A 13,393-nucleotide genomic window follows, 5' to 3' on the forward strand; every position below is an offset into this window, starting at 1 on the left:
TTCAATTTATATAATAAATTGTTTGGGACTAAATCAAATTGAGTTTCACCAATTTTTGTCAATCCTAAACTTCTACATGGTATGAAAGTGATTTCATCATCTGTGACCTGTTTGATCAACATTCCGTTCCCGAAATGCTTAAAATTTAGAACTCCAATTACTCATCTCCATTTGTTGTATCAGTTTCCATTCATTTTCCCCTTTAATCTAATAATTCCAAAATTTGAGGTAAAAGTCATTCAAATCAATAAATATCAAACAATGCTACATTAAAATTAATAATTCAGTTTTTTCCTCTATTTATATAGTGATTGATGTTCATTTGAGTAATGTATTTTTTATTTTATTTTCTTCCATTTGTGATTATACGATTGAGTTCTCTTCTCACCGATAATAATTATGTTAGTGTTGATTTTTTTCTCCCATTAGCAAATTATGTTAGTGTTGATTTTTTTCTCATTGACGGTCATTCCAATGGTTCATACTACTGAGCTCTCTTCTCACAAATAATAATTTGGGTGGTGTTTTTTTCCTCTTCCATTGACGAATTATGTTAGTGGTCATTTCTTTTTCCATCGATAGTCATTCCAATGATTATTATACCACTGAGTTTTCTTCATATCGACGATCATTCTATGATGTCTTTTTTCTCCCATTGATAAATTATGTTAGTGGTGATTTCTTTTCCCATCAACGATTATTCCGATGGTGATTATACCAATGGTTTCTCCTTCTAGTGACGATCATTCTGGTAGTGCATCTCTTGTCTGAGTGATAATTATGTTAATAATAGTTTCTTTTCAAATTGACGATCATTTTCATGTTGATTATATTTGTGTAGAGCCCATATAGTTATTTGGTTATTTTCATGTTTTAGAAATTATTTGTAACAAACTTAAAGCCTACTAAGCTGTTCTTGAGTTTATTCATAGTTTATCTTTATAGGTTTGTTATTATCTGAACTTATCATCTTATCATTTGTAACAACTTCTGTTTATATAATATTGTTTGATACTAATTCAAATTGAGCTTATCATTTGTAATAGTTTTTGTTTATATAATAAATTGTTTGAGACTAATTCAAATTGAGTTTGACCAATCTTTATCAATTCTAAAATTTTGCAATCTATAGGTCGGATTAAGGTGAATTAGCAATCTATTAGCGAATACTGTTAATTATGTTAGTGTTGATTTTTTTCTCCCATTAGCAAATTATGTTAGTGTTGATTTTTTCCTCATCGATAGTCATTCCAATGGTTCATACTACTGAGCTCTCTTCTCACAGATAATAATTTGGGTGGTGTTTTTTTCCTCTTCCATTGACGAATTATGTTAGTGGTCATTTCTTTTTTCGTCGACAGTCATTCCAATGATTATTATACCATTGAGTTTTCTTCCATATCGATGATCATTCTGTGATGTCTTTTTTTTCTCTCATTGACAAATTATGTTAGTGCTGATTTCTTTTTCATCAACGATTATTCTGATGTTGATTATACCAATGGTTTCTCCTTCTAGTGATGATCATTCTAGTAGTGTATCTCTTGTGAGTGATGAATTATGTTAATAATAATTTCTTTTCAAATCGACGATCATTTTCATGTTGATTATATTTGTGTAGAGCCCATATATTTATTTGGTTATTTTCATTTTTTAGGAGTTATTTGTAACAAACTTAAAGCCTACTAAGCTGTATTTGAGTTTATTCATAGTTTATCTTTATAGGTTAGTTATTATTTGAACTTATCATCTTATCATTTATAATAACTTCAATTTATATAATAAATTGTTTGACACTAACTCAAATTGAGATTATCCTTTGTAACAGTTTCTATTTATATAATAAATTGTTTGAGACTAACTCAAATTGAGTTTGACCAATCTTTATCAATTCTAAATTTTTGCAATCTATAGGATGGATTAAGAAAAAGGGTTATCATCGAATCACCGTAGATAGAGTGAAAGTCATGGTAAACATTGACCCTTAAAGAGGGGCACAATGTTAAGAGTCTCATACTGAATAGTATAACAAATGTTATGTGGGACATAAACATTAGAATATTCCAATTAGTCCTTAGTAAGGTAAGATATAGAAGGTAACGAGCCGCTACTACAAATAGGAGAACTGGTAGTGCATAAAATATAAATGTGGAATTGACTAAACGAGTTGAAGACAATGATTGTATTATTATAAAAAGAAAAAAGATGGCAAAAGATTGAAAGAGATTGGTCTTTTATAGCTGGTAGTCAAAATAAGAGGAGAGCATGTAGAAGAGATATTTAGGCACATAGAGAGCAGTTGGCAACAGGCAAAAATTTCAACACCCCATATACCTATTTTTAACATAAATTATAATCACTTTTTTCACAAGTCAAACTACTACAAAAGCATAGTTTTTGAATGGTGTTCTAAGATGTATATGTATTGCTTGAATTAGAGATCATATTGTGCTAGCTTTTAACTGGTTTGATGAGATGAAAGGTGTTCTTTCCACCAGCTTCTTTCTTTGTTGCTTGCTTTTGCTTTTGGATTCTTCACTTTCACTTCCTCTATGCCTTGATTCAAGTGAGTCTTTCTTCTTTTGGGTGTTTTATCCACTTGGTTTTTGCTTATACTTATAGATTTCAGAGCCTTGCCTTGAATTCTGGTTTATTATTCTGGATTAGGGGCACCCTTTACCTTGAATTCAACACTGAAATTTTGTCCTTATAATGGAAGCACATGTTGCAACCTTACTCAAGATGCACAAATAAAGAAGCAATACCAAGGGATGAACATATCTGATCCTAGTTGTGCCTCGGTTATGAAGTCAATACTTTGTGCAGTAAGATATTCTGTCCCCAAAAGCATATATTATATATTTATAACTAGACCCCAGAAAATGTATCCTTTTCAGGAGCGTACTAATATGTTTTCGTGTTTGAGATGTGGCATCAAGTAGTGACTAATTGCTAATGAGTAATGGTTAAGACATTAAGTTTGACCTCTTATGCTATGGATATATGGTTATATATTGTTGCTTATGAACCTTCTCAGATTCTCATAGATGGGTTTATTGGGTTCCTTTATGTGTAAACTTTCCTATAATAAAATTTCTACTTATGGAAATTGGAAAGTAATGGCTTTAAATAGTTTCATTAAAGCTACTACTAATGGAACATTGAATAGACAGAAAGTTAATGAGCAAAAAAGTGTATAACCAAAAACTTTCCATAAGGTTTTGGTGTGTCTTGCGGTAGCTCTTCAGTTTTTTCCCATGTCCCAGTAACTGTTCAGTTGTTGGAGGCTTCCTGGTCACGAACAGGTCCAAGACTAAGTTATAAAATCAAAGTTACTCAAAAGATAACTTTCACTTTACATTTTCTGGGATTTCTTTTTGTCCTGTAAAGTGACCAACTTGTAGTGATTACTGACTACTAGTAAACTTTCAATATGTTGACATCTCTACACTACTAAGAACCAGTGTTAACTTATAGTAATTTCTGACCTGCATTCATTTCTTTGCTACTTTTGTTTGTAGAGTTGCGATCCATTTTCGAAGGAGCTATATACAGTTCAATCCTCACCTAGATCAGTTCCTGTTCTTTGTAATTCCACCATACCAACAAATTCTTCCCAGTCAAAGACAGAAGTAGAGGACTTCTGCTCTCAAGTGTGGGACACATGTCAAACTGTGTCCACAACAAACTCTCCATTTGCCCCTTCATTACAAGGTCAAGCAGGAGGTGCACCAGTTGATAAAAATACAACCAAACTAACTGAATTATGGCAGTCGAAAACCGATTTTTGTAAAGCATTTGGTGGAACGTCCGATAATTCATCAGTATGCTTTGAAGGGGTACCAATTGCACTAAATAAAAGTGAAACTCCTATTATTCCTCCACATGGCTTGTGCCTTGAGAAAATTGGTAATGGGTCTTATCTCAACATGGTGGCGCATCCTGATGGGACTAACCGTGCGTTCTTCTCTAATCAAATGGGTAAGGTTTGGCTAGCAACACTTCCGGATGAGGGATCGGGACGAACATTGGAGCTTGATGAATCAAATCCCTTTGTTGATCTAACTGATCAGGTTCATTTTGATACTATGTTCGGAATGATGGGCATGGCCTTTCATCCAAATTTTGCGAAAAATGGTCGATTCTTTGCTTCATTTAACTGCGACAAATCCAAGTGGTCAGGATGTAGTGGAAGATGTTCATGTAATTCAGATGTTGATTGTGATCCATCAAAGCTAGCCACTGATCAAGGTGCTCAACCATGCCAGTATCAAACTGTTATTGCAGAGTACACTGCAAATGGTACCACATCTCAGCCTTCCTTGGTGCGCACCTATAAACACGTAAAATTTAGTTTCTATAACAAGTTAAATTCAATGAATAAAACTGAATCATTAAGGTTTTTTGCAGGCTGAAAGTGCTAGTCCTACAGAAGTGAGAAGGATATTTACCATGGGTCTCCCATTTGCATCTCATCATGGAGGTCAGATACTTTTTCGACCCGATGATGGGTATTTATACTTTATGATGGGAGATGGAGGAAGTACAGGTGATCCATACAATTTTGCTCAAAACAAGAAATCCTTGCTTGGAAAGATCATGAGGCTTGATATAGACAACATTCCAAGTGGGTATTACTAATGAATTATCTGTGTTTCTAGGATAGTACTTATGTAGCTCTTTAACCACATACTAAGCATTCCATTCTTTATTTCACCAAAATAACTTAATTTGATAAAGTGCCATGCAATAATACATCAACTCATAGGTAACATTTAAGTAATTTATTAAGAGTCAAGCATTTTCAACTTTTTCAGTGATGTGGCAACATATGTTTGGATGATAGTGCAGTAATCCAAAAACATATGTATATTTCTTTCTTAATCTTGGCAATGACATTGATCTTGAATCTTCAGGTGCATCAGAAATTAGCAAACTTGGACTTTGGGGTAACTACTCCACCCCAAAGGATAATCCCTTTAGTGAAGATAACGATCTGCAGGCTGAAATTTGGGCCTTGGGACTGAGAAATCCTTGGTGTTGCAGTTTCGATGCAGAAAGATCTTCGTACTTTTTGTGTGCAGATGTCGGACAGGTTAGTGAATACTTATACTAAAAGTGATGGCTTTCAATTTATACAGCAATGTTATAGTATCAACATTAACACATAATTGCCAATTTCCTTTAGAGAAACTTGGGACTTTTTTCCAAAAACAATTTGATTCCTTGGTTGCCTTGATTCGGAACTGTAAATATACAAAACCAGGATGACTCATCCTGTAATCTTAACTACCACAGCACTGAACTGCAGGGTCATCATTAGGCTTTTCTGTTGTGTAACTACATTATTGTTAACATCCTAACACTAATATGAGGTATTGACACATTTCTTGACTTTAATCACATTATATTAATAGCATCATAAGATAAAATGAACCTTTACTTATGCTTGAAAAATAACATTTAGAAAGCAGAAGTAAAACTTATGGCTTCAAAATTCTACTCTATTCCTGATGACAAACTAAAACAACCTCTCCCGAAACGACAAACTACTGCTCTAATCTCAATAAGCTATGCTTCATGCAAAGATTTATCCATACTCTTCGTGACTTAGTAGAACATTCTTAGTAAACACAATTTATTTCCAGGATCTTTATGAGGAGGTGGATCTCATCACAAAGGGTGGGAACTATGGCTGGCGTGTTTATGAGGGGCCCCATCTATTCAACCCTACACAATCACCTGGAGGCAATACCTCCCTAAAATCGATAAATCCGATTTTCCCAATTATGGGATACAACCATTCTGATGTGAACAAAAATGAAGGATCAGCATCGATCATTGGTGGATATGTCTATCGATCAACCACCGATCCTTGCACATATGGAAGGTAAACAATTTTTTCTTCAAGGAAATACAATACAATTGGCTGGGGAATGCAGTAAATTATAAGTTTTTCTACACAGAAAAAAATACTCATAACATCCCCAAGATGTGTATATGGAACAAATAACACCTCTCTATTTAATACAACTTCTATATTCTCATACATTCTTTACATGTGTTACGGGAGCTGAATGCTGAATAATGTACAAATTCATGGTTAACCTTATTAGGTATATACTGTTACACCACTAGGATTGCATTAGTGGTGAGTAGCATTGGCAATTTGGGCCGCCATGTCTGCCCTGTCTATACTGGTATAAACAATTTAAAATTATATATTTTTCAAGTCCAATAGAAAATCAAAACATCACACTTCATAATTAAGATAATGCCCATAGGCGGCCCACCTTGCCTGTTAGAAAAGATTGTGGGTGAAGCGGACATTTTGGATTAATAGACAGATTTTCCATGCCCTACCCGCCTACTAACTGCGGACGGGCGGGCCCCATAGGCATAGCCAGAATTGCCAATGATAGTGGTGAGTTTGGGTAGTTTGTAGCTAGCCATGTGTTGTAACAAAAAGAACATCATCAATTGTTTTGCTGCTTACTAGCAATCACTGAATTATAGGTACATATATGGAGATCTGTATGCTGGTGCTATATGGGCAGCCACTGAAGACCCCACAAATAGTGGAAATTTCAGCACTAACAAAATCCCATTCAGTTGTGCACAAGATTCTCCAATCAAATGTGACTCTACACCAGGAAGCTCCCTTCCAGCTTTAGGCTACATTTTTTCATTTGGTGAAGACAACATGAAAGATATCTATATCCTTGCAAGCACCGGTGTTTACCGAATTGTTCCTCCTAGTCGCTGCAGTTATACTTGTTCACTTGAAAAGGAAACAACTACTGCAGGCCATGCTCCTTCTCCTACTTCTCCATCTCATGCTAGTAGCCGTTGGTGTAATTTCTATGGAAATCTGTTTCTGCAGTTTTCATCTTTCTTGCTGTTATTGTTTGGTTTTATGTAGTATGATATTATGATCTTTGTACCATTAAAACACAATTCTCTCATTTTGGTATAGAACCATGAACTGGTTTCTAACGTATTAATTCATGGTTTTATTGCGAATTGGTTCTCTACAAAAAATGAAGTAGATTTTCACCTAGGATTGGTTAAAGAAAGAAAGAACTGTGGGTGATGTCCACACACCTACATAAATAATGTTACTAAAACAAGATTTCATTCAAACCTAGAATGAACAGTAGTAGAAACGAGCTGTTGAGAGAGATATAGAGACCCTCTTTATCAACACCATAGAATTAGATCAAAGAGCATACTAGTACCAAACATATTAACTAAATATACATTTAATGTATTGATATTTGATAGAATAACGTACCGAGTACCCATTCGGTCATTCCCATATCACATGTAAGTTTTATCAGGTGACTATGCTTTCTACATTTTGTATAGATCACAGCATGCTATTTTTCTCACTTTTTTCTCCTTTCTTGTCTACTTTTTGCTCTCCTTCTATATGCATAAAGCACTTAATCTAGGGAAAAAAGTGAGTTCAGATTCTACTAGAATGGGATGAAATTAATCACGTGTATATAGCGTAACACCCCCAACTTAATTTAAAAAGAAAATAGTCATTTTTTCATAAGAAAAACGGGTGACGGCAGAGGTTTGATTGATGAAATTGGAAATAATTTTTTCCGCTTGGTTGATATAGATTCATATTTTTTATGGTCAAAAGTCTTAATATAATTTCTATAAGCTTATATATAATATTACCAATCTTTTATGAAGTTTAAAAGACTTTTAAAAAATTAAACATGACCTTGCCAAAGATTTAACATAAACATAAACAACAATAAATTAATTCACAAGCCATTTGATTATTAGCTTTTTGGGTTGTTGAAAATATTTTGGGGTTAAGTCCCAATTCCCAAATATCTATATATCCTAATGTAGTTAGTCTAGCTGCATGCAGATCGAGAGAATTTTGTTGGAAACAAAGGATTAGGATTCTGACATAACTAATAGACTTAATTCAATTTTGTTTGAAAGTAGATCTTCAAAGGTAAATGAAGGTCTATCTCACAAATATATGTCATAACTTTAAAAAACTATTAAGATAATGACATCAATACATTTTTTGTAGGAAAACTATTAATGAAGGACCATTGAGGCATTAGGATTCTAGGTTGAAGAGAAATCTTATTCGAACACAAAAAATCCTAATTGTCTTTTATCACTTGAAGGTCTGGCCAAAGAGTGTCCCATGTTTTTCTATCAGTTGTGATTTTGAAGAAGACAACGTCTTCGAGAGATAAATATTGTTGGAGGAAGTGCATGCATTTTGTCATAAAATATAATAATGTAGTAGAGGATCTTGATAAGGGGACAATAATAAAATATAAAGAAATACCTATAATTATTTCAAAATAAAATATTAATTTTAAATAACATTAATTACAATTAAATAAAAATTCAGAATGTATTCACGATATAAATAATTGCACCCCAATAGGAAATAAGAATATAGCATAAAAAATTATTGGTAAAAAACATACATGTCAACTATGCTAAAAAAACACGTACAAAAAATAATATTAGATCTTCCGATACATCTTTTTATCCATAATAAGTGAAATATATTATTTGTAAATTAATCATTAATCAACAATGTATCAATTTGTGATATATGTTATTTTCTTATAGATAAAATGATTTAGTATGATGATATATTATTTTCCCAAACACAAATATGTAAGAGAATAATGTATATTCTGATAACAGAAGATTATCATGTACTTAACCCAATGAAAATATTACATGTGTCCTAATTATTAAAAAAGCATAAACATTCACCAAAAATATTTTTGGTTTCTCCATCTTCTCCATTGTTGCTATACAAAGGACATTAGCCAGATACTTTACTTTGTAGAATTAATCTTCACCTCACATGAGCAATAATGTCTCTCTTCAACCTCACTTATTTGTCTTTTCTGATCTCACTTCCTATTCTTTGTCACTGTCAAACTCTTTTATAAAATTGACTATTCACTACACTAGATTAACAAGACAACATCACTTAAAATTGTTATTTAACACGGTTAATGTCACACTTTTTAAGTGAGCACAATAGTACATAAGATGATATTTAACAGCATTTTTTGAAGCGTTGTAGAAAGTAGACATTTAACAGTCTTACAGAAGCAAGCGCTGTTAAATGTCTACTTTCTAAATAAGACAATATATCTCTTAGACATTCTATCAAACACATAACAAGCATGTCCAACTCCACCACATTTACAATAGATTTGTTAAATCACCAACGACTTCAACTACATTCAACCTTAACAGATTCTGATATTATAAAATAACATATGAGCAATAAGATCTTACGCAAATTGTTCATTTTTTCTCTTCTAATGTGCAAGTCCTTACAGAGTGCTCCTCAATGATCAATGCAAGCTGCAAATACAAATAAAAAATGACATCTCTAAACAAATTGCAAAAGTTATAAAAAAAAATACAAAATTAGCGGCAATTGAGAAAATATATTTACCATTATACTCAAACCGTGTGTTCTAAACCAGTGAGCCATAGCCAAAAACCTAAAACATCGTAATTGCATAACTTCACAGTAAATAAAGATCACAACATTAGTTAAATGTTTCCACCAAATTGATCATAAATAAACTAATTATTTAAAAAATAACGATTCAGATGCATCAAAGAATTATTATTTATGGTGTAAACGCAAGCATCAAGATTGAATAAAAAAAATAAATGAACTAAAATAAGATAACGATTTACCTTATGCTTGAAGAGAAAAAACAAAAAACCGATAACTTGCTTGAAGAGAGAAACTAAAAATAAAAGAGAAAAAAATGCAACTCATGAAAAAAGAAGAAAAGTAAGATAAATAATAAACTGAGTGATATGTGTATTATTGTGTGTGTGGTTTTGTTTTTGAATTTGAAAATATTCTCGCTAATTAAAACAAGTGTTTAATCAACGATCATTGAAAAAGTCTTGTTAAATATATGAATGAATGTATAATTTTAACAGCAGTCTTATTGAATAAGTGTGGTTAAATATATGAAGTATGACATTTAACAATGTTTTCTTCAATAAGCGCTGCTAAAGATAACACTTTTAACAACACTTAGTCAAGAGGTGTTGTTAAATATATGAATGTATGAATTTTAATAGCGTTTACTTCAATAAGTGCTGCTAAAAATAAAATAAAACATTTAACAATGATTGTTTCAATAAGCGTTGTTAAAGCTAATACATTTAACTACGCTCGCTGAAGAAGTGTTATTAGTCATATATGAAGTATGACCTTTAACAATGTTTTCTTCAATAAGCCTTGCTAAAGATAACACTTTTAACAACACTCACTCAAGAGGTGTTGTTAAATATATGAATGTATGAATTTTAACAGCGTTTACTTCAATAAATGCCGTTAAAAATAAAACATTTAACAATGATTGTTTCAATAAGCGTTGTTAAAGCTAATACATTTAACTACGCTCGTTGAAGAAGTGTTATTAGTCATATATGAAGTATGACATTTAACAATGTTTTCTTCAATAAACATTATTAAATATAACACCTTTAGTAGCTGATCTTCAACTAAAATTTAGAGTGGGCAAAAATATTTAATTACAATTTATAATTAAAATAATTGAATAAAAATAAAATATAAATATACATATATAATTGTTTCAAAGTTTCAAAATAACATATTAATTTTAAATAAGTTAAATAATAATGTACATTCATTTAAAATGTCGTTTTTTGTTCTTTTAAAAACTTAAACTCATCAATAATTGAATCAAAGATATAATTTTCAATTATTTCATTTTCAATTTAAATGACAATAATGTTGTCATCAACTAATTCATCTTGATTAATGATTAAATCAATGTTTGATATAAGTGATGTTTAGAATATATCAAATCTATAACTATATTCCAATATGGAGTAATAATATAATGTAATATTAAATTATCAATTAAGAAAATAAGAATATAACTTAAAGAAAATATTAGTGAAAATAACTTACAAATACTCCACAAATTCATGAGTGAATATGAGAATCATGTAACAATTTTTTAGTAACAAAAATGCATACAAAAATGCACTCTCAATTATGCAATGTTGATTTTTTTTAATGTTGTTATAACGAATAGAATAATGAAATTGTTTGTCGTCTTATATGTGTCCAACATTGATAAATTAGGTTTTAATTTAAAAAAACTTACTTAATGGATAAAATAAATATTTTAATAAGATTAATGCTCTATTTTCCTATTAAATTCTCCTACACCACAAGAAATTGACATATGTCATATTTAAAGAAATCATTAATATATTTTGTGATCCATATTATTTGTTATATTTCATATGATATAGGTTTATTTGTAAGAAAATATATCACTTTTATTTTAATAAATTAAATAAAGTAAATATGCTAAAAGAAATTAAAAAAATCCAGGTAGCAATTGCCCCCACTTGCTCCTATGAAGGTCTACCCATGCCTTTAACGTCGTTTGCTTCAATAAATGTTGTTAATTTTTATACATTTAACAGCATTCAACATATGAACATTATTGAATGTGCATTGTTAAATATCAATTCTAGCTTTTGTGATTGTTTTCCTTTTGAGATTCATATCTTTTACATTGTTTTCAACTTTCATAGTAATAATAATTTATCTCCTTGTAATTGACATGTGTATGTTTTACTTTTTTGTGAGTTTGTGACGTCTCTGTATTTGGAGTGTTGGGTTATGTAGAATAAGAAGGCTGTTGGAATGTGCTATGTATTGTTTTATGATAAATATTTATGTTTTTTAATAATTTAAAATTACGAAGTAGGAGGACAAATGTAACATTTTTATTAGGTTAATGAGATAAGTAATCTTCTATTAGTAGGAGATACATTATTCTAACACATAATAACTTTTGATGTGGATTGTTCTTGTACAATGTGAAGATGGTGAATATTAAATAGGACAATGAGATTTTAGATATGTATTGTATTGCTATGTAAATACTGAATAAAATAATAGCGAATAATGGTGGAAATTATATTGTGTGCCTCCAACGTTTTATGCAGAATTAGTAAATAAGATTTTAATTTAAACGCAAAAGTTACATCGTTTTGGATGTAAAAAAAAATAAATCTTTTAATATTTTTGATTGATGCCATCTTTTGGGGCATAAAATAAAGAAATCAATTATCATATGCATTTGAATGTAGTTTTTTGTGTGTAGAGTGTAAGCTACAGTAATTCTATGCCCATTTATAATATATCCTGATAAATTAATATTTGGTACCCTTACACCTTTGTTATTTGACTTATTTCCTTTCCTTGTTATTTTCTTTTTGTACTATTTTTAGAAATTCATAATTTTTAATTAAGATGGACATCATATATTTAATATAATTATATTGACTATTTATTTTGAGTACAAAATAAGTGATCTAATTAATGACAACCTAACAGACTTCTGAAATTCAATAACAGATATGAGCTTAATGAGTGGATACACAAACGGTTAACATATAGGATAAGAAACGATTATGGTCCCAAGACATCAAGTCACAAATAGTTGTCATCTCTCCTCATCAGAGAGAAAATGAAAGTCCCAAAAGGAATTCATGATTTGGTTGAAGAAAATCATCATACCAAAACTCTCTCAAAATGTATATCAAATGAATATATCAGAGAACATGAATTCATGTATGACTTTGTATCTTTGTTTTATATTATAAGTGAAAATTATGAGATTCAAGATTCTAAGATTAATATTTCACCAATCATCATAAAATATATAACACTATTATCTCATCTATTTTTGAATTGCACTATTATCATTATTATAAAAGATACCAAGTCTGTTGGATTTTAAAATTGTAATGTGTATTCAAGTGCTATGTGACAAGTTGAAAATTTGACATGATATGTGTACATTAACTGAAATTATAGTCATTATCACTTTGGTCTTGAATATAGTGAAATTGTGCCTGCCATACACAACTTTTAGTGTTGTCTTTGTAATCGTGGCCGTGAATTTCCAAAAAAAAAAATCAAATTTCAGGAACTCGTTTACTCCAAGCACGACTCTTATGTTTGAAATCATATCTCAGACACGCATTCTGATTTCCATCTTCAAGAACTCATATATCCCATGCACAACTCTTATATTTGATTTAGATTTTAATTAAATTGTGGCTTTGAAAAACGATTTTATTGAACTCGTTTACCACAGACACATTTCCACTTCAATTTTTTCAAGTTGTCCACACCGTCCACGAGTTTTATAACCTATATATTATGCGGTCTCATTTAACAAAAATATACATAAGAAAAACACTTCATAGATATACTAAATGTGAACACGAGAAAGAAAAACTGTGTCCATGGATTTTGTATCCACTCATTTTATTCTTGTAAGTCTATTATTTAAAC

The 13,393-nt window shown here is 30.8% G+C and overlaps 1 protein-coding gene across 1 annotated transcript; it reads left to right on the forward strand.

Moving 5' to 3' along the window:
- On the forward strand, window positions 2,190-6,978 carry LOC109328483 (HIPL1 protein-like). Its single transcript, XM_019561966.1, has 7 exons — window positions 2,190-2,566; window positions 2,668-2,825; window positions 3,522-4,325; window positions 4,411-4,627; window positions 4,917-5,095; window positions 5,649-5,890; window positions 6,517-6,978. Exons 1-7 carry the CDS (start codon window positions 2,476-2,478, stop codon window positions 6,920-6,922), a joined length of 2,097 nt encoding a protein of 698 aa, XP_019417511.1. The 5' UTR covers window positions 2,190-2,475; the 3' UTR covers window positions 6,923-6,978.

Source organism: Lupinus angustifolius, chromosome LG15 (genome assembly GCF_001865875.1).
Source record: "Lupinus angustifolius cultivar Tanjil chromosome LG15, LupAngTanjil_v1.0, whole genome shotgun sequence".
In the NCBI taxonomy this organism is placed as follows: domain Eukaryota; kingdom Viridiplantae; phylum Streptophyta; class Magnoliopsida; order Fabales; family Fabaceae; genus Lupinus; species Lupinus angustifolius.